Source organism: Pyxicephalus adspersus, chromosome 2, assembly GCF_032062135.1.
Source record: "Pyxicephalus adspersus chromosome 2, UCB_Pads_2.0, whole genome shotgun sequence".
NCBI lineage: Eukaryota > Metazoa > Chordata > Amphibia > Anura > Pyxicephalidae > Pyxicephalus > Pyxicephalus adspersus.
In genome coordinates, this window is record NC_092859.1 from 53,441,838 (window position 1) to 53,465,087 (window position 23,250).

Consider the following 23,250-nt stretch of genomic DNA (forward strand, 5'->3'; position numbering starts at 1 on the left):
GAGTTGTAATCTTTTTCCATTTATGATAAAATAAATTTGTTCATAAATCCTTCAGTGATACTGCCTTTTAGTCTTACCAACATAGAAACATCCAGATAGATTATTCCAGTTGAACTACAATCAATTGTTTGATTTAAACAAACCAAATCTTTAATGGAGAAATTTAGTCTAATATTATCGGAATTCGGAGCTATAATATATTTGCATTGTGAACACGCTCCACATGGAAGGGTGTTTGGTTCGGATTTGAGATTATGTTGTGAAAAATGACTTGAGACATATTTTTTTTTTCAGAGATGGTGTTCTCTTGTAGACAAATTGAGGTTGGTCTGTTACTAATCTTTGTATTTCTGAATCGCATGTAAGTTAGGGCCAATATTTTTGATGATTTGTTTTGGTTTAGGGTAGATAGACTACTAGCTTTCTGATATGCTTTCTTAAGAGTTTTTCAACTATACCCACTTTTTAAAAGTCTACGTTGAAGTTGTTTGGCCTGAAATTCTAAATCTGAGTAGTTTTTGCAAAATTCGCAGATATTGAGAGTCTGGAATACTGTGGATAAGTGGTACCGGATGCACACTTGTGGCGGACATTATAGTGTTTCCTGCAGTGGATTTGCAATAAAGGATGAAAGCTTAAATATTTTAAGTAAAGTCAATTTGTTTTACAATTTCAATATCCAAAAAAAATGGATTTTAAAATAATCATATTGCATAATGAACTGCAAATTAAATTGTTTAGTTTGAAGTTTAGAAACAAAATCTTTTAACTGATTTTCAGTGCCAGTCCAACAAATGAAGATGTCATCGATAAACCTCCTCCACAGAAGGATGTGGGATTGGTATTTTAGGTATTGATAGGTCTTCCTGAGAAAACATTTCTCTTTCTCAACTACCTAGGCATAGATTGGCGTAGGGTAATAGCAGATTGCCATAGCTATGCCTTGAACCTGTAGGTAGAGGGTTTCATCAATATGAAATAATTCTTTGAATAAATGGAAAATAATAAATCCAGCATAAACTCATTGAATCCCAAGTGACTATCTCTTTCTTGTAAAAATCTTCCTATTGTTTGCATACCAAGGATATTAGGAATACTTGAGTATAATACCTCAATATCGATAATGACCAGCAAGACATCAGGTGGTATAGATACATCTTGTATCTATTTGAGCAAATCTATAGTTTCTTTTTGGAAGGTATCGAGGCTATACACATGAAGTCTTCAAGTGAGATCAACAAGATGACTAGCATTGCTAGTTAAGCTGTCTATGCCAGATATAATGGGTCTACCCAGTCATATTCTTATCTATTTTTGGTTAGAATTTTAGGTTATCTATTTAAAGGTTAGAATTTTAGGATATTGGGCTTTGAGAAATCTATATGTGTCCTTGTCAATGATTCCTTTTTAAAAGGCTGAAACAATCAATATATTATTTTCAGATATATATATATTGACATACAAGATCAGTTGGAATATGACAATCAAATGGGGAGTTGCTTAATATATTTACCAGCGTTCAAGATTGATTCAAAAAGTTGTCAATAATTAAAAGAAAACAAAAGAACAGATGTTTTAAAAAAATGTTCTATATATATGTTCAGTTAATGCAAGTTTGCAAGTTTTATTGCGCTATTATCAAATTTACAGATCTTGATAGAGATTTACAGATTGTACATACAAAATACAAGGATTTGATACAATCAGAAGCCTTTAAGACAAAAAAATTAGAATTAAAATCATAGCTACATAAACTTAACAATTAAATAGTCACAAAAAAAAGAAAAACAAATACACACGTGATATAATGGCCTATAAATGGCATTAACATCAAAATAGACACTAAGGTCCAAAGGCAGGCACTTTCCAACAAGCACTAAAGAAGAGTAAAAATCAGAAAGTGTCTCACAGCACTTTAAAACACATAGTAGTTCCATCTCACTATCTAACACACGTCAAGGTCACAAATGACCCAAAAATTACTTCACCAATAGTAATCAGTACATCAGTAAGCATAGTCCCCCCGCAAACTCACCTGACACTTCTATTCTCTATACTCACCAGTCTCTCTATTCCACAACCAAACATTGTTAATCCTGATCCAAATGCTTCTGCATACGTAAAAATGAATACTTAATTATTTAACACATCCATCAATGTCAACCCACCCACTCCTGTTCATGCGCAAACAAGTGTGAGATCCAAGACACACATTAACACTTTTTTAGGCACTCAATCACAATCTGTCCTTTCCAGTTCCAGCAAAACAAGTTCTATTAACCAGTATCTGTCCAAAACTAATGCAGCACTCATTCAAAATCAATGCAAACCCATTGTGACCACTCCGAACCAGATATCATAAGTTTATCAGAATATAATTTACCTGAAGCTGCGCTAGAAGTTCTCAGGCTGGGTTTAAATTTCTGTCCTATCAAACAATTGGATAAATTCAGCTGTGTAAAAGATCTTCACTTGTTTGCTTAGAAGATTTATTTTCTAACATTAATGGACAGACCAAAACACGCTCCCCATAGTAAAAAATAAATTAATTTGCATGTTATACTCTCTTTACAACAAAACACCTCCATTATTAATAAACAGGCAGATTATGGAGGAAATATTGTAGCATTTAATGTTTTGCACTACAAGGAAATGTGTTTGAAAATAATAAACAACTCCCAATTGTATTGGTGTAGTCCAACTGATATTGTAATTCAATATATATCTGAATATAATATATTGTTTCAGCCTTTCAAAAAGGGATAAGATCTTGTTACAAAGGGAAACTAAATGGATATACAACCTGAAGGCCATAACTTTTCAATGCTTTTTATGATAATTTTCAGTCAACTAATTTTTATCAATCCAATTATTCAGATTCATTGTCTACTGATATACACTGTCGGACCTCTAAACTTTATATGTTATTTGAGATTAGTAAATCCAATGGTTCTAATTTTTATTCTTACTCTTTTTCATTATTGAAAAGTACTTACCTGTGTTCAGTTTTGCTACTCAGTGGTGTCAGATGAGTTATGTAAAGGATCCTCCATAGCATATAAAGCTTGTATTTGTGTGACTAACGTTAGTATTTGTATTCTTATTGGATCACTGTTAAGTTGTCTATCCAGACAAGATAAGTGGTTTCAGTCAGATAGCATGTTTTTTTGTCAGATTCATAGAAGTGCAATGCCTTCCAGAAGAAATATCTTATGTGCAAGGAATGGTGTAAGCAGAAAGAGGATTCTATTCCAAATTTTTCATAGTAAAAAGACCTCTGATGGATTTAGCTCATTTCGGGACCTGAAGGATTTTAATTCCTTGTTCTCACCTGGAGGTTTTGTATGATAATATTGCAGATGACTTTATCAGCTGTTTGTCTAGCTCATTGGATTTCAATAGATCTAGCAGGAGCTTCCATGTCTTTCTCAATTTCTCAAAAGCTCACAATCTGTCCTTACCATAATCATATATTTTAATATAGTCTAAGGTTAGTTTTTGGGGAAAGCCATTTAACTTAACTGCATGGAATAGAGGAATGCAGGGTATTTCTGAAGTTGGTGACATCTATTTCCATTGGTTAATGGTTAGGATGACACATATTTGGGTTCCAGTTTTGCTTCCTTGATCCTTGGGATTTGTGCTTTTTGGAGTAGAGACCCACTGTACCATGGTCAGTCTGACAAGACTTGGGACAGTGGTCCTAACCATTGCAATTTGTCTTGGGAAATAGCTCTAAGGCACAGGACTAGGATTCCAATCACCTTGGATGCCATTTTTAAAGGTTGGGGAGCCCACAGTATAGGACATTGCCTTTGGCCCTCCTTTCAAAGATGGTTTACTCCAATCTGGTAAATTGTGGGCAGTACTGAGAAGTTTTGAAAGCTTTAAGGACAGATCTGCTACATTCTAGATGAAATCTGCTTCTGTCAAGGCACAAGTCATGTTTTGGTTTTTCATGAGGCATCTCAACTCTTCTGTCTCCTTAACCACCAGCCTGAAAATCTGTTGACTGATCATATGAGCAGATAATTTTTCAACCATAAGCGGTCTCTGAGCAGACAGCACCTTTCAGTTTTCAAGTCGATACACCTGATGTCCCGTGACCCTTTCACAAAAAAGTGTAATTTCCTACTTTTAGAACCCATAGCACGATCTTGAGAGTTCTACTGAGAATAAGGAAGGATTCAGAGAAGAGCAGTAGTAATTATTTCCCATTGGTCTTTTGGAAAGGTGTTAACTCTAATTAGGATAGCTACTTCTTTTTGTTTCAATCAGTTTTATTGAATTTTACATATATTAATACAAAACAGATAAGGGAAATATCACATACAAAAACAAAGAGAGATGAAGGGCCAGCAAAACCTCTCGTCCAACATGTACAACCTTTAGATAAATTAACAGTGATGTTTTAAAATTATACATATAACTCTAAATATGTAGCAGTGCTGATACATAGAAATACATCCGCAAGTACAAGACAACAGGGGGTAGGTGGAACTCAAGGATAGCTACTTCTTTTATTCTTTCTTGCCAGGACAAACTTTTCCAGGGCTGGTAGCAGCATTCTATCCCTGACTGCCCGGGACTGAAAGCCTATTTGTTGAAAAGCAAAGGCTCCTAGTAACAGGCTTATCTCTGTAGTAGCAGATATGCTGCTCAAAGCTTACAAACATCTATAAATAGATGCTGCAAGGTATAGAAAGTTTTTAGGTGAAAGCATAATTTTTTTTTTACCCATCACCAACACAGGTTCCAGAATTTTTTGCATTTAGCTTTAAACAAGGAACTTGGGGTCAATTTGTTTAGGTCCAAGTGTCAGGCCCAAGTGTCTCCACTTACCTACACAGAAACAAACTGTTTTTATATTTGTGGATAATCTAATCAGCCTCCCTAGCAGTCCTATAGGGATCTGTATCTTTGACAGATTTTTCATCCTAGGGTTTCAAATACCATTCGGTATGCGCACATAATGAAGGCTTGATTCCGTTGCAGGAAGTCAAGAGACATTTAACTTGGGGAGAGGCTACCTTATAGGCTTCTACTCAAGTGATCCGTAAACAACCTATTGGAAGTCTCCTAAAATTTGTTAAGTTTTATAGACTGGAGCTTCAATCCATTTTGGGGCTTCTTTCTAAAGAGTAAGAGTAACTTTGTTTCTGTGGCATTGTTTGCTTTCTTCACTCCCTTTATAGTATTGCATGCTATTTCCTAGTTGTATGCTGTCAGAAGGAGTGACAGGAAGGAGTGTCCTGTCGTAAGCTTAGTAAAGAACACCTGCAGGCGGGAGAGCAAGGTTACTTTTATAGCTTTGGGGAGGTGGTCCTATGGGGATCAAGTAGTGGAACTAACCTATCTGTATGCTGTCAGGAGTTTACATGAAAGGCAAATTACAGGTAAGTATGACAACAATTTTCCATTCTTATGCCTATGTTAATAAAAAAAAAAGTATTACAATTTTTAATATTGGTATTTTTTCAGCAAAAATGTTTTGTTCACAAGAAGCTCTGTAAACTTTTGCTTTTACATAAAATAAATTATTGTTTCCTTCCTTATTTAGGAAATGATGGATATATTAAAAGCCATATATGACATGATGGGAAAATATACATACCCTATTCTCAAAGATGATGCCCCTAAGCAACATGTGGACCTATTTTTTCAGGTCAGTTTGCATTACATTTCCAATTTTTTTATTTCACTAGATGATAACTTGGAGGAGGAGAATTCAGTATAGCGTAACTTTGATGCATAAATGTTGGATAACTGTTTGCCCTAAAGGATACTTGATTTTGTTTTATAGAAGTAAAAATAGTAATCATGACTTATCTGATTGGGACATTTGAAACATGTCACTTGGAAAACAAACAAAGCTTTCTAATGATCACTATCACAATGCTTTTTTATTGGATAAATTGTTAGTTGCGCACAAAAGTAACTTCAATCAACAGAGAATTATTACACAAAACACTGGAAAATTGAATTTTCAATCACACCCCAATCAAGCATGCAGCTGTGTGGCGATTTGTACAGCAATTCACACAGCGCCTGGACTGCCTATTTTTACCTTTGAATTTAGATTTTAAAAATAAAACATTTAACTAAGTCTATTTTTGATGGAAAATCAGTGGTAATGGTCAATTACCATATGTTTGTACAGCATGAGAGAAAATCTGAAACAATTATTTGATTACAGCAATTGAATTATTGGGATACGGGTGCTACCTAAAAAGAATATACCGTATTTTTCGGACTATAAGACGCACTTTTTCTTCCCCAAAACTGGGGGGGAAAAGTGGGTGCGTCTTATACACCGAATACACGTTAAATATACCGGTAATTAAAAAAAAAATCATACTCACCCGATCCCGCGAAAATAGATTGACCTGCTTCTTACATATAAACTTCAGTATTACAATGTTTAGGGACGTTTAGAGACGTTTAGGGATGTACAATATACACAAAACAAAGTTTAGTTACTAATATAGTACTCCAAAAAAGTAGTGCATGAAAAACGTCTATACATTAACTATGTTGTTACAATAATTTTGCAATTAGCATTACTAGGTCATATCCAGTGTTACAATATGTGTGTGTGTGTGAATGTATGTGCATATATGTATGTGTGTGTGTATGTATATATATATATATATATATAAATATATATATGTATGTGTATATTGCAGATGTAGTCCATGCATATTGATTATAAATATTATAAATATGTAAAAAGTATACTTATGTATATTTTACAGGACACCAAGGCTGGGTCCTGAATGGAAGATATATTCCTCCCTTTTTAGGTCAGGGTCGCTCTGAAAAGAGTTTTTTTTACTGCAAGAGAGTCCAGGAATATTGTGTAGGAGGGGTAGGCCTTCCTATTCCACTGCAGTACAGCTCAGGATTTCCATCTCACCTGACAGGTATATCTGGGTCTGTCAGGGAGTAGGTGGGCATACGTGCCGGTCAGCAAGCTCTATTACTGCTAGTTGGGCCCGAGTTCTAGTGAACTTGCCTGCCGGTTTCCTGCAAAAATGAGCAAAGATCTCGAATACGCAAATTAAGGCGATTAATTTTCAGCTGCGCGATTCAGAAGATGTTAAACTCAATGGTGAGGTGATAGCAATTAATTAGCGCACACCTGCGCCCTTTTCTGTGCGCATCTTCAGTCCCTTTTACAGGTCAGTCTGAATCTTTAATGCTTGATGTTTTTTGTGTAAGTGTTACTTTTTTATGTTACATTCTACTCAATCACAAACTTGTTTTTTTTATAGTTACATTTGTTGCACTTCTTGTTACTTTTTCTTTTGGTTGCAACACTGCAAACTAATTTCTATCAAGCTGGATATATACTAAGTTGCACATTCTAAAATGTCATCACACACTAGTATGCATTATACATATGCATTTTCATTAGTACTATTTGAAGAGAGTGTGTGTGTGTGTGTTTAATCAAGTTAGTTTGCTTGGATGGGGGGGGGGGTTAATCAAGTAAGTTTGCTTGGATGGTATGCATTAACGTGATTTTTTTGTAATCCTCATTATTGTTAGTTTCATCTGTTGCTGCAATGTTTTTGTGCCTGGTTTGTAATGCAAGTTTCGGTTGTTTAGCAATTCTTCTGCAATTTTTTGTCATTTTTTCCACAAGTATTGGGTAAAAGTGTGTACATGGTTTCTACTCCAGGCTGCTACTTAACCCCCCTCGTTGCCTTTATCCCATATTGGTATTTGAATGTAATATGGACATAGTCCTTTTCTGAATAAATTGTCATGATTTTTTTTTCTTTGTTTTTTTTTTGTTTTGTTTTTTAAAAGTTTGCACTCCTGTTGATTTGCTGCCACACAACTCCACTGTTCATTTGTAGTAGTGATAAAGGTTTGTTGTCCTTGTGCTGTGCTGCCTGATCTTAGCACTATTGCATACAAACACATTTCCAGTTGCTGTCCAGCTGAGTTGCATAGTCATTCTAACACACCTGATAGTAATGAAAGGAGGTCCAGGTTGCCAAGCACAACATCAAACCACATTGATTGCCAAGCTCACAAGCAGGGTCAGGCGGTCTTGAAAATGAACAGATGTTCTGTTGTTGCCTAACCTAATGCTCATAAATACTGGAGTGTATGCATTATTTAGGTGTTTACACAAAACAAACAGTACTAGTATATCAAACTTCCAGGGCCAAATCTAATTTGTGCCAAACATTTCTTGCTTTTCCATCCCTTAAGGATGTTTCTACATGTTTGAATGGAATTTTAGACCTTTGCTAAATATATATATATTGGGTAATATCCCCACCCTCAGTGTTTCTTCATTAATTATCTCACAGGTGAGAGTCTTCCAGTCTTGGGCAAATATACCTCACATAAAAGAGGAATCCTAGGCAAATATAACTCCCTTCCACCTCCAATCCTGCCTTGGTGTCACAATATTTATATATATATATATATATATATATATATATATATATATATATATATATATATATATATATATATATAGACTTACTCACCTCAGCTTGGTAGTGAAAGCACATAAAGGTGGATTCCTCCTTTAACCAGAAGCAAAATCATCCATGAATGTTGGTTGTAGCCAAGCCCATGACATCAGAAATTATAAGAACTAAAAGCCCCCTTTGTCTATTTCTTCCTATAATTTCTCTTTTATATGTATATGTACACACATCTAAATGCATACACATACATGTTTTGTTTCATGTGCACTCATGTCTATACATACATGAGTGCACATGAAGCAAAACAAGCAATATACACAAAAAAATAAAAAACTATTTGAATGAGGACTGTGCAAAAGTGCGGCACATTTTTCAACTGATAAACACAGCTCACTCGCACATAGCGGGTCCGCCTTGGCGCACAACTATGCGCTACGTACTCCTAAGGTTTGGCGCACAACTATGCGCTACATACTCCTGAGGTTTGGTGCACAACTATGCGCATCAAACAACAACTGAGTTTTAACAAAACATTTCTGTTGTTTTTAGCCTTTCAAACAATTCAGAGAATGGAACAGCTTAAAAACACTGCTTAACACAGCTTAAACTGTATGTCCTGGGAAATTGGAAAGATGGAGATCACATACAAACAACAGCATTTTAGCAAATGTTTCTTTTGAATAACATTTTTTGTAAAAGGTCACAATAAAATATAAAAAACATTAAAAAAAATACACACCACTACATTTACATGACAAAAATTATTAAAAAGAACAAACAAAACACATGTAAACCCACACTTCCATATAAAGCCAAAATAGTTCATAAATGGCCTAACAAATATTGGATTCAAAAAATACTTATCAAACCAATATGCAATTTTGACCTATCAAGGCTGGAAAACTGGATTAGAAAATATTTATGCAGCACAAACATTGAAAAGTGGTAATAAAAGCAGATTTTCGCAATCAAACAATAAAGCAGCTATTGTGCTAAAGGGTAAGCAAAGTTTCAAAGCAGCAACATAGATTAATTAGGATAACACACAAAACAACAGCCCCTCCAAGAAAAAAAAAAAAAAAGACAAACGGAAAAAGCAAGTTAGACAACACCCTTTTATATGCTGAAATTTAAGCGCACAGGTGATACAAATTCGCTTGCAATTAGCACTTGCGCAGTCTGTCAAAATTGGCTGTTTTTTTTTTTTTTTTTGCAGTTGGACATTCCATAATCATTAATTGATATGATCCTTTTGATTTGTACACCAGTATACAGATATTCAATTAAATAAAAAAATAAAATAAAGTTGAGGAGGATTTAATGGTAAAAGTATTTTATATATATATATATATATATATATATATATATATATATATATATAAAGTGGAACTAAACTTGTTGTTTTGATTAACTTGTTGTCGTTGATTATGGCACAGACTGCTCATTACTCACTACATCCTGGCAAGGAAGGCTCCATTTTCGCCACCAGTTTTCTGTCAGACTTCAGAGAAGACAACAATCCATTTCAATCCATTGAAAGGCCACTCATAATGCAAGAGTTACATTGGGCCTGATTTATTAAAGCTCTCCAAGGCTGGAGAGAATACACTTTCACCAGTGAAGCTAGGTGATCAAGCAAACCTGGAATGAATTTCTTCAATGTNATTTGCTATTTGNTAGCAAATGCTTTGAATCCTGGACCAGATCCATCCCAGGTTTGTTGGATCACCCAGCTTCACTGGTGAAAGTGTATTCTCTCCAGCCTTGGAGAGCTTTAATAAATCAGGGCCACTGTCTCTAGCAACATGCTCCATACAATGTAGAGTTAAAACAAAAAGACACCAGGAGCTAGGGCTTATTTTTTACAGCTTTTTTGACAAATATCTTTTTTGTCTCTACCTCTACCTACCTTGTGGTGGTAAAATAACTTTTTTACTTTTTAAGTTTAGGCCCCAAATAAAAACAAACAAAAATAGACTCATGTGTTTGGCTTTCTTGTGAAATATAACCAATGTACTAATTTAAAAAAGTTTTTTTTTAATTATTTTTAACTTTAACTTAAGTATTTTCACTTTTAGAAAATGGACAAAAATAAAGATGGTGTTGTAACTTTAGATGAATTCATTGAATCATGCCAAGAGGTAAGACCTACTTTAATATAATTATTTTATCTACTGATCTGTTCAGCCAAGTACAAAATCTATTTTATACGTCAACATATTTCACTTTAAAACAATATAATACTTTTGCCTAATGCTGCAAAAAAATATTATTCTATTACTGTATTGTTGTGAGGTTGCATATACAGCCAAAGATATGCAAATTTTTATGTTTTAATTTCTGCAGCAAGTGTTAAAAACACTGTGTTGTCATCACTAGGACCTGACCCAAATTATTCCCCTTTTTCAGGATACTCTGGCCTATTTTAAAACATGGTCTCTGAAAAGCCACTCCTGGTTTGGCTGTATTGCATTTATTACAATTGATAAAAAAAACTGTATAATTTATATTTTCCAAGCTATCTCTATAGTTGCTCCCTGATGTTTCACTAAATTTAGGACAGTTATGCTAAGCAATTTGTGCACTCATTCCCCTCCATGTCTTTGATGCAACATTTTATTTCACCATAAGCAATCTGGTTCTGCCACTTTTTGAACCACTATACATAATTACATAGTAGGTTAGGTTGAAAAAAGACATAAGTCCATCAAGTTCAACTGCTAGGGAAATAAACTTATCCTAGATATAAAACCGTATAAGACATAGTTGGTCCAGAGAAAGGCAAAAAAAACCCTGATACAATGTTTCAACATGGCATGTTCAACAGGCAGTCGGATGTTCCCTGGATCAACAATCTCTGTTACCTTTACTTTAAAGCCTTAATACCCAGTTATAATCTGTGCTTCTTGAAAAGCATTCAGCTTTCTCTTAAAGTAATCTAAAGTAGTTGCTTAAACTACTTCCTCAGGGAGCAAATTCCACATTTTAACTGAACTTACAGTGAAGAATCCCTTCCTTATCCAGAGCTTAAACTTCTTTTTCTCCAGACGCAAAGAGTGCCCTCTTGTTCTTTGTAATGATCTCAATGTGAATAAATGGGAAGAGAGTTCTTTATTTGGTCCATTTATATATTTATACAGGGTGATCATATCCCCCCTTTAACGCCTCTTCTAAAGGGAGAATAGATTCAGTTCAGCTAATCTCTCCTCATAGCTGAGCTCCTCTATTCCTTTTGTTAGTTTAGTTGCCCTTCTGTGATCTCTGTTCAATTCCACAATGTCCTTTTTGTGAACTGGTGCCCAAAGTACTTTGCTGGCTTTTGACATTGCAGCTTGACACTCCATGCTAATATTAAGTCTATGATATACCAGAATCCCCCGATCATTTTCTATTTCTGACTCCCCCAAATGTATTCCCCCTAGACAGTATGAAGCATGCATGTTGTTAGCCCCCAAGTGCATAACTTTACATTTATCTATATTAAATGTCATTTGCCACCTGGCTGCCCAGTCAAACAGTACATCCAGGTATGCTTGTAGGTTATAGACATCCTGTATGGACTTAATTCCATTACATAGTTTGGTGTCATCTGCAAACACAGAAATGGTACTTTTAATCTCAAACTCTATATAAGTTATAAAGACGTTAAACAGTAAAGGTCCCAAAACTGAACCCTGACGTACACCACTAATAACCTTAGACCATTCAGAGTATCAATAATTAATCACTACTCTCTGGATGCAGTCTTTAAGCCAGTTCTCTATCCACTTACAGATTTACTTTTACAAACCTATTGACCCTAACTTGCATATTAACTGTCTGTGGGGTACTGCGTCAAATGCTTTAGCAAAGTCCAATTACACTATATCAACTGCTACTCCACTGTCTACCTGTTTACTTACTACTCATAAAAAGAGTAAATTTGTTTGAGAACTTTGGTCTTTCTTGATCCATGCTGACTATCACATATAATATTATTTTCTATCAGAAACCCCTCCACGCAGTTCTTTATCAAACTCTCTAGGACCTGTCCAACTATAGTCGTTAAACTAACCAGTTTCTAGTTACCTGGTAATGACTTTGGTCCCTTTTTGAAGATAGGAATCACATTGGCCTTTACACCAATCCATTGGAACCATGCCAGTAACAAAAGAGTCTCTAAAAAATAGAAATAATGGCTTTGAAAATAACTGAGCTCAGCTCTTTGAGGACACGTGGATGTAATCCATTGGGTCCTGTTGATTTGTCATCCTTAATTTTGTCCAACTGTGTCTAAATCATATCAATTTTGAGCCATTTTGACTCATTTAAGGCAGTGACATTGCTATTATGAACTTGGACTTGAGCTTTACCATTTTCCTTTGTGTACACAGAGCTATAAGAAAGTGTTTAGTAAATCCACCTTTTCTTTATCCCCAGTTACCAACCCAGAGACTGTCTTTCAATTTGAAGTTTTGCACATTTTTTCTCCTTTTTATGTCTTTTGTTATTTTCTTTATAGTTTTCAAACGATGAAGGTGATCCTTCATTTTTATATTTTTGGAATGCCCTTTTCTTGTTCTTAATGGCTTTTTTAACATCAGCTGTGAGCCACAAAGGTTTTAATTTTAGCCTCCCAAACTTATTACCCATTGGAATATATTTTTCAGTGTGCTTGCATAGAATAGACTTGAAAAATTCCCATTTCTGATTTGTGTTCTTTGAGGACAATATTGTCTCCCAGTCCAAGTCACAGAAAGCTGCCCCTAATAATGGAAAATGTGTTCTCTTAAATTAACTGTTTTTATCTTTCCTATTTTTGCTTCCTGTTTACAGTTTACATTAAATGAAATGATATTATGGTCACTGCTACCCAGTAACTCTTTTATATGCACATTTGTTTTAAGCTCTGCATTGTTAGAAAGAACTAGGTCCAGCAGAGTATCATTTCTAGTTGGGGCTTCTATAAACTGTACCATAAAGTTATCTTGTATTAAATTTACAAATTTACACCCATTTGCTGTTCCTGTAGTGCCATTATTTCAGTCAATGTCTGGGTAGTTGAAATCTCCCATGATTAAAACATTTCCACTTTTTGCTGCTTTTTCTATCTGCTAGAAGTTGATTCTCTATTTCTTGCTTAGCACTGAGGGGCCTAAAGCAGACCCCCTTCCATTTAGGTGCAAACCATCTCTCGCATATAGGTTGTACCAATGGAAAGTCAGCCCAGTGCTTTATGAACCCAAACCGTTCCCTATTACACCGGGACTTAAGTCATAGTTGTCTAAGCTCCCTCTGCCTTTCCTGTGTTGCGCATGGCACAGGCAATATTCCAGAGAATATAACCTTGGAGGTCTTTTCTTTCAACTCTTTAAACTGTTTTTTAAGGATCCTCCATCTTCCCTCTATTGTGTCATCTGTTCCAACATGGACCAAGACAGCTGGATCATGCCCAGACCCTCCCAGTAATTTGTCCACGCAGTCCACCACATGCCTAACCCTGGCAGCAGGGAGACAGCATACCATTCGGGTGAAGGGATCCAGGCGACAAACTATTCTATCAGTCCTCCTGATCATAAAATCCCCTATGCCAACCAATTGTCTTTTCCTTCCTGCATTTCCCTCCCCACCCCTACTGGATGGGCTGCTCTCCTGGCTGTTAGGAGTAGCAGTAGCATCTAGAGTTGCCACCACTGGGTCTGCCACCTGTACATCTTCAAATAACTTTGCAAATTTGCTAGGGTGCTTAAACACAGGGCTGCTCCTGTTCAGTGAGCAGTTTCAATGCACTTCTTCAGCTCTTCAATGCGACATACCAGAAGGGCAACTTGCTCACATCTGTCAAAGCAGTATTCACCTAGGAGCTGTTGTTCTATTTTTGCATACATATGGCAGACTGTGCACTAAACTAAACCTTCAATCCTGCTACCACTCATTTTCCCAGTTACAATGGTATTTTACAAGGAGTTTTAAAAGTTTACTTACTGTTTGTGGTTACTATAAGGATTCAACTTCGTTTGTTTGCAAACTCCTGTGTTTTCTAACTCCACTTGATTCCAAGACACTAGTCTCACCAGCCAAGAGTGAGCGAGCTCAAGGTGAGTCTGCCCAGAACTTAAATCACCTGTGAAACCTTGACCACTCCCCCTTAGAGGTCAGCAAGGAAAGAGTAAAAAAAGCTATTTAAAACAAAAACTGACAGTCAAACAGACACAACCCAACAGTCAAACAGACACAACTCCCAAATTCACAATATCAGAAAACAACTGTGTTTTCTACCTCCACTTGATTCCAAGCCATTTCTTTCACCAGCCAAGAGTGAGCAAAGATCATATCCTTGAGTGGATGTTTTACAATATGGACAAAGTCTTGGTGCCACTCGTTAACCCCTATCCCTCTCTTTTTCCTTCCCTAGACATTATCAAAGTGTTGCTCATCTTTCTCTGCTTTATCCTTCTTTGTTCTTTTAATATTGAAGGTTTTAATTTAGCAGTTAAGCCTTTCTATATTTCTTTCAATGATAGACTCCTGATATGATAGATCCCAGCTTTTTACAGCTGACATACCTCCTTGCTTGTGTGCTGATACACTATTTTTAATTATTCAAATTTTTAGACTAATTAATTGCTAGGATTGCTACTATAAAGGGACCTCATTCATTCTGAGAGCTTAAAAACCCAGGGCTATCCCTCCATTTATATATATATATATATATATATATATATGTATATTTTTTTTTTTTTTGGCTGATTAGATACTTTTAGTAACAAGCTGGCTGTTGAACAGGTAAACCTAATACATTGACTAGTGAGTGTATGTGTAATTAATTACTTTACTTCTGCAAAGCCTTGTGAGAGCCTCAATACTTGAGTCTTAGATATACAGCTTTTAAAAGATTGCCTTTTTACAGATTTGGGTATTTGGTTTATTGGTTTATTGATCACAGATTTGGTTTATTGATCACTGTTTCATAAGAGTGTACAATTTTTAATGTAATATTTATATATTAGAACAATACAATATCAACTTTTTGGAGAAAATTACATGCACTAAAATTGTTTTAGCATTCATTTTTCTGAAAAAATGATTTGATCAGCATGTGTTGAATTCAACCTGAACTTCTGTCAATCATCTTGAAAGCCAAATGCTATCAATTTGGCAGCTATTATTTCCCCATAATGCCTTGTTTTCCTGAATTGCCTAGTGGACCAGTCAGGGCCAGGAGAGGACAGGGACAGCTCGTCTCAATCTTGCTTATCCCCAGTTCTTAGCCAAACCTTACAGTAGGGTGGTAATAGGGTGTGGGCTGGTTATCCTCTATTTCTGAGTGTGATCTAGTTAGTGCAGTGAAGAGTTGTGCTGTTCTAGGTTGCTGTGCTGTTAGAATGTTAGTGAATTTAGCTTTAAATTGTAGAAGACTGGTAGGGATTGTAAAACAACAGTTGTACTGTGGCTAGAGGGGCCAGGGTTGCTGAAGAGAAGGGCCAGGGAATATGGTAATGGACAGGTAGGCTTGGTGTTTTATTTTAACTATTTTGTGGTATCTACACAGTCAACTCATTTTTTAATTGTAATTGTTTTTTTGCAAGATATATCGCCCTGTGCCGATTAGCATTATACTCACTTACCCACAGTTACATCCAGTTTTACTATATCGCTTTAGTATATAATTATAATTTATTACCAAAAAATATGTGAGACCCATCAGCAGCTGTTGCAGCAGACAGACTGTATGGATAAACTTACTGAAGACATCCCGATCCCAATTTAATAATGTAGTCTGTTTTTTAAGGCAGAACAGCCTGTTCCACATACTACTGCTTTCTATTCCTGGCATAGTCACTACAGCATGTAAAGTGTTGTATTTTGGGATTAGAAAATGTTGGACTATGATTACCACCTTAGTCACACATGACCCGGCCCGGCTTGAGGTTATGCAGGGTCAACTACAAGTCTGCCTGGACTTGCAGAGGACTGAGAGCATGGCACCTATTACCTTTTGCACAGCTATACAAATTAATCTATTGTTACTTTTTTCCCAGGTTTATTACCAATACATTACCTATGACTTCATTTTCACTAAAATCACACATTACTGTTCATAATATTTAATTTTTCAAACTTTGAAACTGTTAGTTCATTTTTTTTCAATATTTTTACATGATTACCTTGCAGTTCTTACCATTTTATCCCACTGAACTCTATGCCACTAAAGGAAGGAAGTTGTAATGTAGAGGTCAATATAACTCAGGAAATCAGTATTCCCAGAAATAATTGTATTCCTGTATACTTTGTGACACAATTTTACTGCTTAGAGAGATGGGTGCAGTAAGTATAGATTTTTTTCCTTACCGATGACAGCTAATTTTGAGATGTCAGATCAGTGCCATTGGCCCTTTAAGGGGACTGAACTTAGGTAAAAATCATCATGGAGAAGGCAGAGAGAGAGAGAAAAAAAATTAAGGTCGATAATAGCCAATAAATAGGTGTAAAGGGGGAACAGGACACTAGAGTGAGAAGAGATGAAGAACAGGACAGGTGAAAAGAAAATAGAGACATACAGTAGGGGAATCATAATAATCAGAGGAGATAGTCAGCCATAGTCTACATGGGGAGGAGTCACATGAGAAGAAAAAGATGTGGAAAAAAGGACTGAAAAAATCCATTGGGATTAGAGGGGGAATTACTGGAAAATGGTAGACTATAGTATAGTCTATATAGAAGTATAGTGGTGTGTATTATTTCAGTGGTGAAAATCCAGGGTGGGATACCATTCTTCTAGGAACAAACATATATGAATTATAGAAAAGCATGTGTAGGTTTTGTAGCATTTACAAAAAAAGAACACATTTGTTGGTAACTGTGGGGTAATTGGAACTTTGGTGTCAAATATTTAATAGGAAAGTGATTTCACCATTTAACCTGAAACGTACAATCCAGAATATCACTACATTTAGGTGGCTGATCAGGAGTAGCTCAAAAAACAATCACCTCCTATATGTCATTGTCTCAAATGTTGAAAGAGGGGTAATAAAAAGAGATGATAATCGAAAAGATATCTCAAAATCAACCATGAAATGAAAAGAAAATGAAAAAATGATAAGCACATTCTCTGCAAGGAACAATATGAATCATATCAATGTTTAGGTTCAATTGCCATTTACATGCTATATTTAAAAGGATAAAAAGGTTGCTTTTGTAAGTAATCACCCAAATATGTGTAAATAGTGGAATAATAACTTTGTATATGCTTTCTTTTCCTTAGGATGACAATATCATGAGGTCTTTACAGCTCTTTCAAAATGTTATGTAACAATGGCTATGTGAACAATGGTGCTGGCTGTCAAATAGCACTGTGAAATGTTGGTAACCTTCCAAACCACAAAAAAAAATCTCTGGAAATTTTGTAACTATGAAGTTTGTATTCATCAAAGAAGAAATTTGTAGAAATCTACATCAATCAACAATCATCAGTTCATGTTGAAAAAAAAAAGTTTGAGTTTCCCTTTGTGACACATTCATTGGATTTATTATCCCTTTGGACTTGCAATGCAAGTTGTAATGCAAATGCAATCATACGTGTTTTTTAGCTTCACCATAATTATTATTTTGGATATGTGTTTTGCTAGTTACAAATGCTTTGCTTTTTTAATACATTTTTATTACATTATGGTACATATGAATAAAAACACTGATTTGTACAGTTAGGAAAATATGAAACACCTTCATCTGATTCAACTATGTAATAATTCAAATATGTTTTAGTGTACTTTAAAGAGTAATTTAAAACATAACTAAAGTGTAAGATTTCATGGTATTAGAGATTCTAGGCCGATTTATTAAAGCTCTCCAATACTAGAGAAGATACACTATCATGGGAGAACCTGGGTGATCCAGCTTACATGGACTTGATTTTTTTAGGTGGCAAATGTTTTTAATCCTAGACCAAATCCATTCCAGGTTTGCTGGATAACCCATGTTCTCCCATGAGAGTTTTAATCTTGGAGATTTTTAATCAAGTCCTCTGTCTCTTCTAGTCCTCTGGGACAGTCATGTGCAGCTCATTTTACAATCACAACATATTGTGGGTGCTGAAACAAAGTCATTTCTGGCTGGTTTAGCTTAATTATGCTTGAGCCCTAGTTATTTTTAGTTTTATTGACATAAGCAGCATTCAGACTAGAAGAAAAGGGGACATCACTGTGAGCCAATTATTCTTAGCAGCATTGCATGATGTAATGGAAAATTTCTGACATTTGGAGAAAGCACATATATATATATATTTACATATATATATATATATAGATATATATATATATATATTGTCCTACTCAACATAGACTAACCATACCTTTAATACCTTCCCCACTCTGTTCAGCTGCCTGAAACAAAGAGAAATACTGGTAATTCAGTTTTTGGGGTATGTGATTCACTCCTAAGGACCAACAGAACAGTAGGGGGGGTCAACATTAAGCAGTAAACAAGACTGCAATTTAGGTAAATGTGTTCCTTTACCCATCATTTACAAAGCCCTGGTATTAACATTATTTTAATCTTTCCTGTGCTTTCTGTAACAAAAACATAAATACAATATTAAATAGCATTATGTAATTTGCCTAAACAAACATCACAAAAACGCTTTGGCAAATGTAGTATGTGTTATGCTAGGAGTCTGTGTCATATGTAATGGAAATACAATGATTTTATTTTCTATGGAATTTATGGACAAAAAAAATGCATATTCCTGTTTTCACCCACCAGTGTTAGTGTTGTTTTTTGTTTGTTTTGTTTTTTAAAGACGTTGTATTGTAAATAAAAAGTATACATTGGATTTATATTTTTTTCAATTTTAAATAAGATTTCAGGTGCAAACATAGCAAAGATATTGGCCATTGTAAAGGCCCTTTATTCATTTTATCACAGAAGAATTAAAAAAAAACAACAGAAATGGTAAGAAAAAAGGCAGAAAAATAGCTATGGAGATAAAAATGAGAAAGATGAAAATTTGGACTAATAAGGATTAATGAAGGGTTTATAAGTGGTAAAAACAATGTTTTATTTAAAAAAAATATATATATAACTTGATTTAAGTGTTGTCAAATGCACTATTTTATTAGTCAACAATCTATTTATCAATGAGTAGTAAATACTAGTGTTGGTGTTCCACTTTGGGTTGTCTTTATTTTGGACCCGAATATGGCCGTTCAAATTCGCATAGACCCGACCTGAAAAACACAGGATTTGACTTTGCAAATTTGTGTAATTTATTGAATGTGTGTGATTTGTGTAACTAACTTTTATTTTAGGGAATCTTCTTGTCATTGTGGGATCCCTGGGCACTGGAGATTAAATAAGGACAAGTCTCCCCATTCATCACCTCTAGTGCTCTGTGATTGGCTGAGGAAAGGTAAAGCCTGATGACAGCTCAAGCGTTAATCTCTATCCAAGAACACTTATATAGTTACGCTAGGGCTGCAAGAGCAATCAGGGGAGCGGAGCTGTCATCTCCGTTCCCCTAATTGCTGTTGCCGCCCTGTAGTATGTGTTCCTGGATAGAGTTTCTTTATCCAGGAGCACAGGACTCCTGTGCTCTTGAATAGAGAATCTCTATCCAAGAACACATACAACAAGTAAAGGGCTGCAAGAGCAATCAGGTGAGCGGAGCTGTCAGCTGTGATGTCTAAATTGGATTTCCTGAACGTTATTCCAGGGCAGGCTGCCTACATCCTTTGCCAGCTGCTCTTTGTTGAGTAATGGCAGGGGCTCTGTGTACCTGGGTGATGCTCCTGTCATTGCATTCAGCCAGTCCTGCAAGGAGCAAGCCAAGGACAACTGTTCCTGACTGCCTCTTGCTGGATTGGGTAAACCATGTAAACAGTGGCTGTATTTGTCAATGCTTCACTGGGCGTTTACTAAAGTTTGGAGAATAGTAATTTTTAGGTCAGTCCCCTCTGTAATCACTTGACTTTTTTTATCTGTAGCTTAAAAAGGTACATCTGTCTACTTGGAAACCTCCTTAGAGGTAATTATTCTGTTAGGGCTGATGAGCAGGATACCATGCCCCGCTTAGTAGCAAGTACTGATGCTCGTAGACAGTCGTGGCTTTGTCTCGAGAGAGATAAAGGGTAGTGCGCTGTGTTTTGACTCATTTTTATCCATAGAAGTTCTAGCAAAAAGGTTGTATACCAAGCAAAATTTTTCTTGTCCAAACAGGACTTATACCAAGTTGGACTTATTCCAAAGCAGACTTATACCGAGGTACCACTGTATTCCGTTTCATTCCTGCAGATTCAATTTGATTCAAATCAATGTGAAGGTACCTGTCATGAAGATCAAGAGTTTGGCCATATACAATGATGTCATCCAGATAACACTGTACACCAGGTACATTACTGAGAAGCCAGGCCATAAGGTACACGTTTGAAACGGAACAAACCTTCATGAGTAATAAATGCAGTGGGATCTCTACTTTCCTCATCCAGCAAAACTTGATGATATTGAAGATCTAAAGAAGAAAAAAAGAAGTTAGCTCCTCTGAGTTTTGAAAATACTTCAATATGTGGCAAGGGGTGACTATCAATTTTAACAGCTTTATTTGGTTCACGAAGGTCAACACACAGTCTTATACTTATACCTCCTGTTTTCTTCACGGTCACCACAATAGGAGAAACCCATTTTTTTTTAGTTCTTGGAAAACAGCTTCTCTGACAGAGAAGGCTAAATGCCTTAACTTCTGATGCACTGGTTGGACATCTGGGTGGACTTTAATTTTGTGTACAAAGTACTTTACACAGCCCAATGCGTTGTCAGTACATGATGAAACACTGGACACTGATTGCAGGTTAGATTATGAAGCTGTTGTGATAAGGCCATCCACTAATTGTAGATTTAAAGCAGCAAAAAGATATTTGCCCAATATAGCTGAGCCTTTCTTACAATGAAGAATTCAGCTTAAACACTAGTTGATTGAAATGTATCAGTCACTGACAGGCAACGAAGCACAGGAATAGGGTCTCTTAGATAACTTACCAGCTTCAAAGTAGGCACAGTAAGTAATGTATTTGCAAAGTACCGTAAGTAGATATCCTCAAGTAGTGTAGAAACAGCAGAACCTATTTTAGGCATCCGGGTAAAAGAATGGCTCTGATTAGTAGTAGCAATATAGTAACAGTACATAAAAGTACATTTATTCGGACTGAAAACATCATTTTTATCCACACTTAAGACAGTAACCTCTGAAGAAGCAACTTCCTGAACCTGTCTAGCAGTAGAATTCCGTCACATTTTGGAAAAGTGTCTGATTTTCTTACATTTGTGGCTTAGTGCATCCTTTGCAGGGCATGCAGCATAGTTAGCCATGTGCTGTGCGGAACCACACCTGAAGCAGTACTTGTTTTGTGCATCTACTGCTCTGCGCTGCAGTTCAGGCGAATTTCTTGTCACACCCTTGAATTCGGCCTAAATGTATGTCTAAGGAGTAGATTCTGAATTCACAGCCTGTACACTACCAGTAGTCCCCTGGCTGATGATTTTTGCCTCTGCCACAGCAGTTTCATCGTATTCCAAAAGTAACCTCTCTCTAATATGGGCTGAATTACGGTAGTTTTTTCCACAAGTTGATCTCTTATCATTTCCTCTGTTAAAGCACCAAAATCATAGGTAACAACCAGATCTCTCATTGCTTCAATATAGAGTATTGTAGATTTGCCAGCATGCTGTCCACATTGCCAGAATTTATATCGTTTTGTAACCACATTTTCTTTAGGCACAAAGAAGTTCTTTAGCGCAGTGAGAGCTGAATCATAAGATTCATCTGCTATAGGTAAAGTGTAGATCATACGCTGTCCTTCAGCTCCCAGGCAGTGAATAAGCAAAGCACGTTTTATAGCATCAGGTAAGGATTCTTGATTAGCAGCAAGTATGTAATTCTCAATATCCGAATCCAAACAGTAAAATGCAGTGTAGGCTCACCCAGGTGTGGAAGAAAAGGTGCAGGTGGCTGTGGAGACAGAAGAGACATCATCGCCAATCTTGTTGTGTCCAGTAACCAAGAAGGCAGGGTAAATTAAACCAGGTTTTTTTACAGGATTCACAAACTATATACATGAGCAGTGTCTGTAGTGCACCTTCAGAGCAGAGCAGAACAGCAACCAACAACGACACCAATATCGATTGTCTTAAGGAGTAAACAACTAGAACAGTGACATCTACAGGCCAGACGGATGAACACCACAAATACTTTCCAAATTAATCTCAGCCCCTCCCTCAAAACTGGTTTGAGCTATCAAAGAATGGAGACAAAATATACCTCTCCAGAATATTCCTAAATAGGTTTTTCATTTCCTCCACTGTGATCTGCCATTGCTTCAGTATTTTCAGACTGGGAGTAAGCATTACTTCAGGGTAACATAAGCTGGAAGCCTGTTCAGCTGGATCCTTGGCTTTTTCACATTTCCTACAGTTTCCCAATCATGCAATAAGAGCTTGAATACTTTTCCAGAACCTCAGGAGGAAGTCAAAATTCAGTTTGGGCCAGGTGATTATAACCTCCTAAATTGGGAAAGTAATGTTTGAGATTGTATGGAACGGACTGAGATGGAATATTTGGAGAATGTCATACAGAGAAAGGGTTGATCGGATCAAAACTTAACACTCCAGACAGGGCTGAGTCTTAATAAACAACAGAGAACAACAGGGAAAAGAATAACACCTGGTTGATCATACCTAGGCCACTCTCCCTTCTGGATATGTAGGTCACACATTCTGGTTCATCCTGTTTCCCTAGGGCATCTGCAAGAAGCAGAAAGCTGACAATACA

At 36.1% G+C, this 23,250-nt stretch overlaps 1 protein-coding gene across 2 annotated transcripts in view; it reads left to right on the plus strand.

The window, feature by feature from the left end:
• KCNIP1 (potassium voltage-gated channel interacting protein 1) overlaps window positions 1-19,263 on the plus strand; it is a 189,554-nt gene extending 170,291 nt beyond the window's left edge. For both annotated transcript variants that reach the window (XM_072400798.1, XM_072400797.1), the window contains 3 exons: window positions 5,561-5,665; window positions 10,532-10,594; window positions 17,698-19,263. In XM_072400798.1, coding sequence (XP_072256899.1) covers window positions 5,561-5,665; window positions 10,532-10,594; window positions 17,698-17,745 — 216 coding nt within the window. In that variant the 3' untranslated portion in view covers window positions 17,746-19,263. The remainder of the gene's footprint in view (window positions 1-5,560; window positions 5,666-10,531; window positions 10,595-17,697) is intronic.
• Window positions 19,264-23,250: the final 3,987 nt, after the last annotated feature.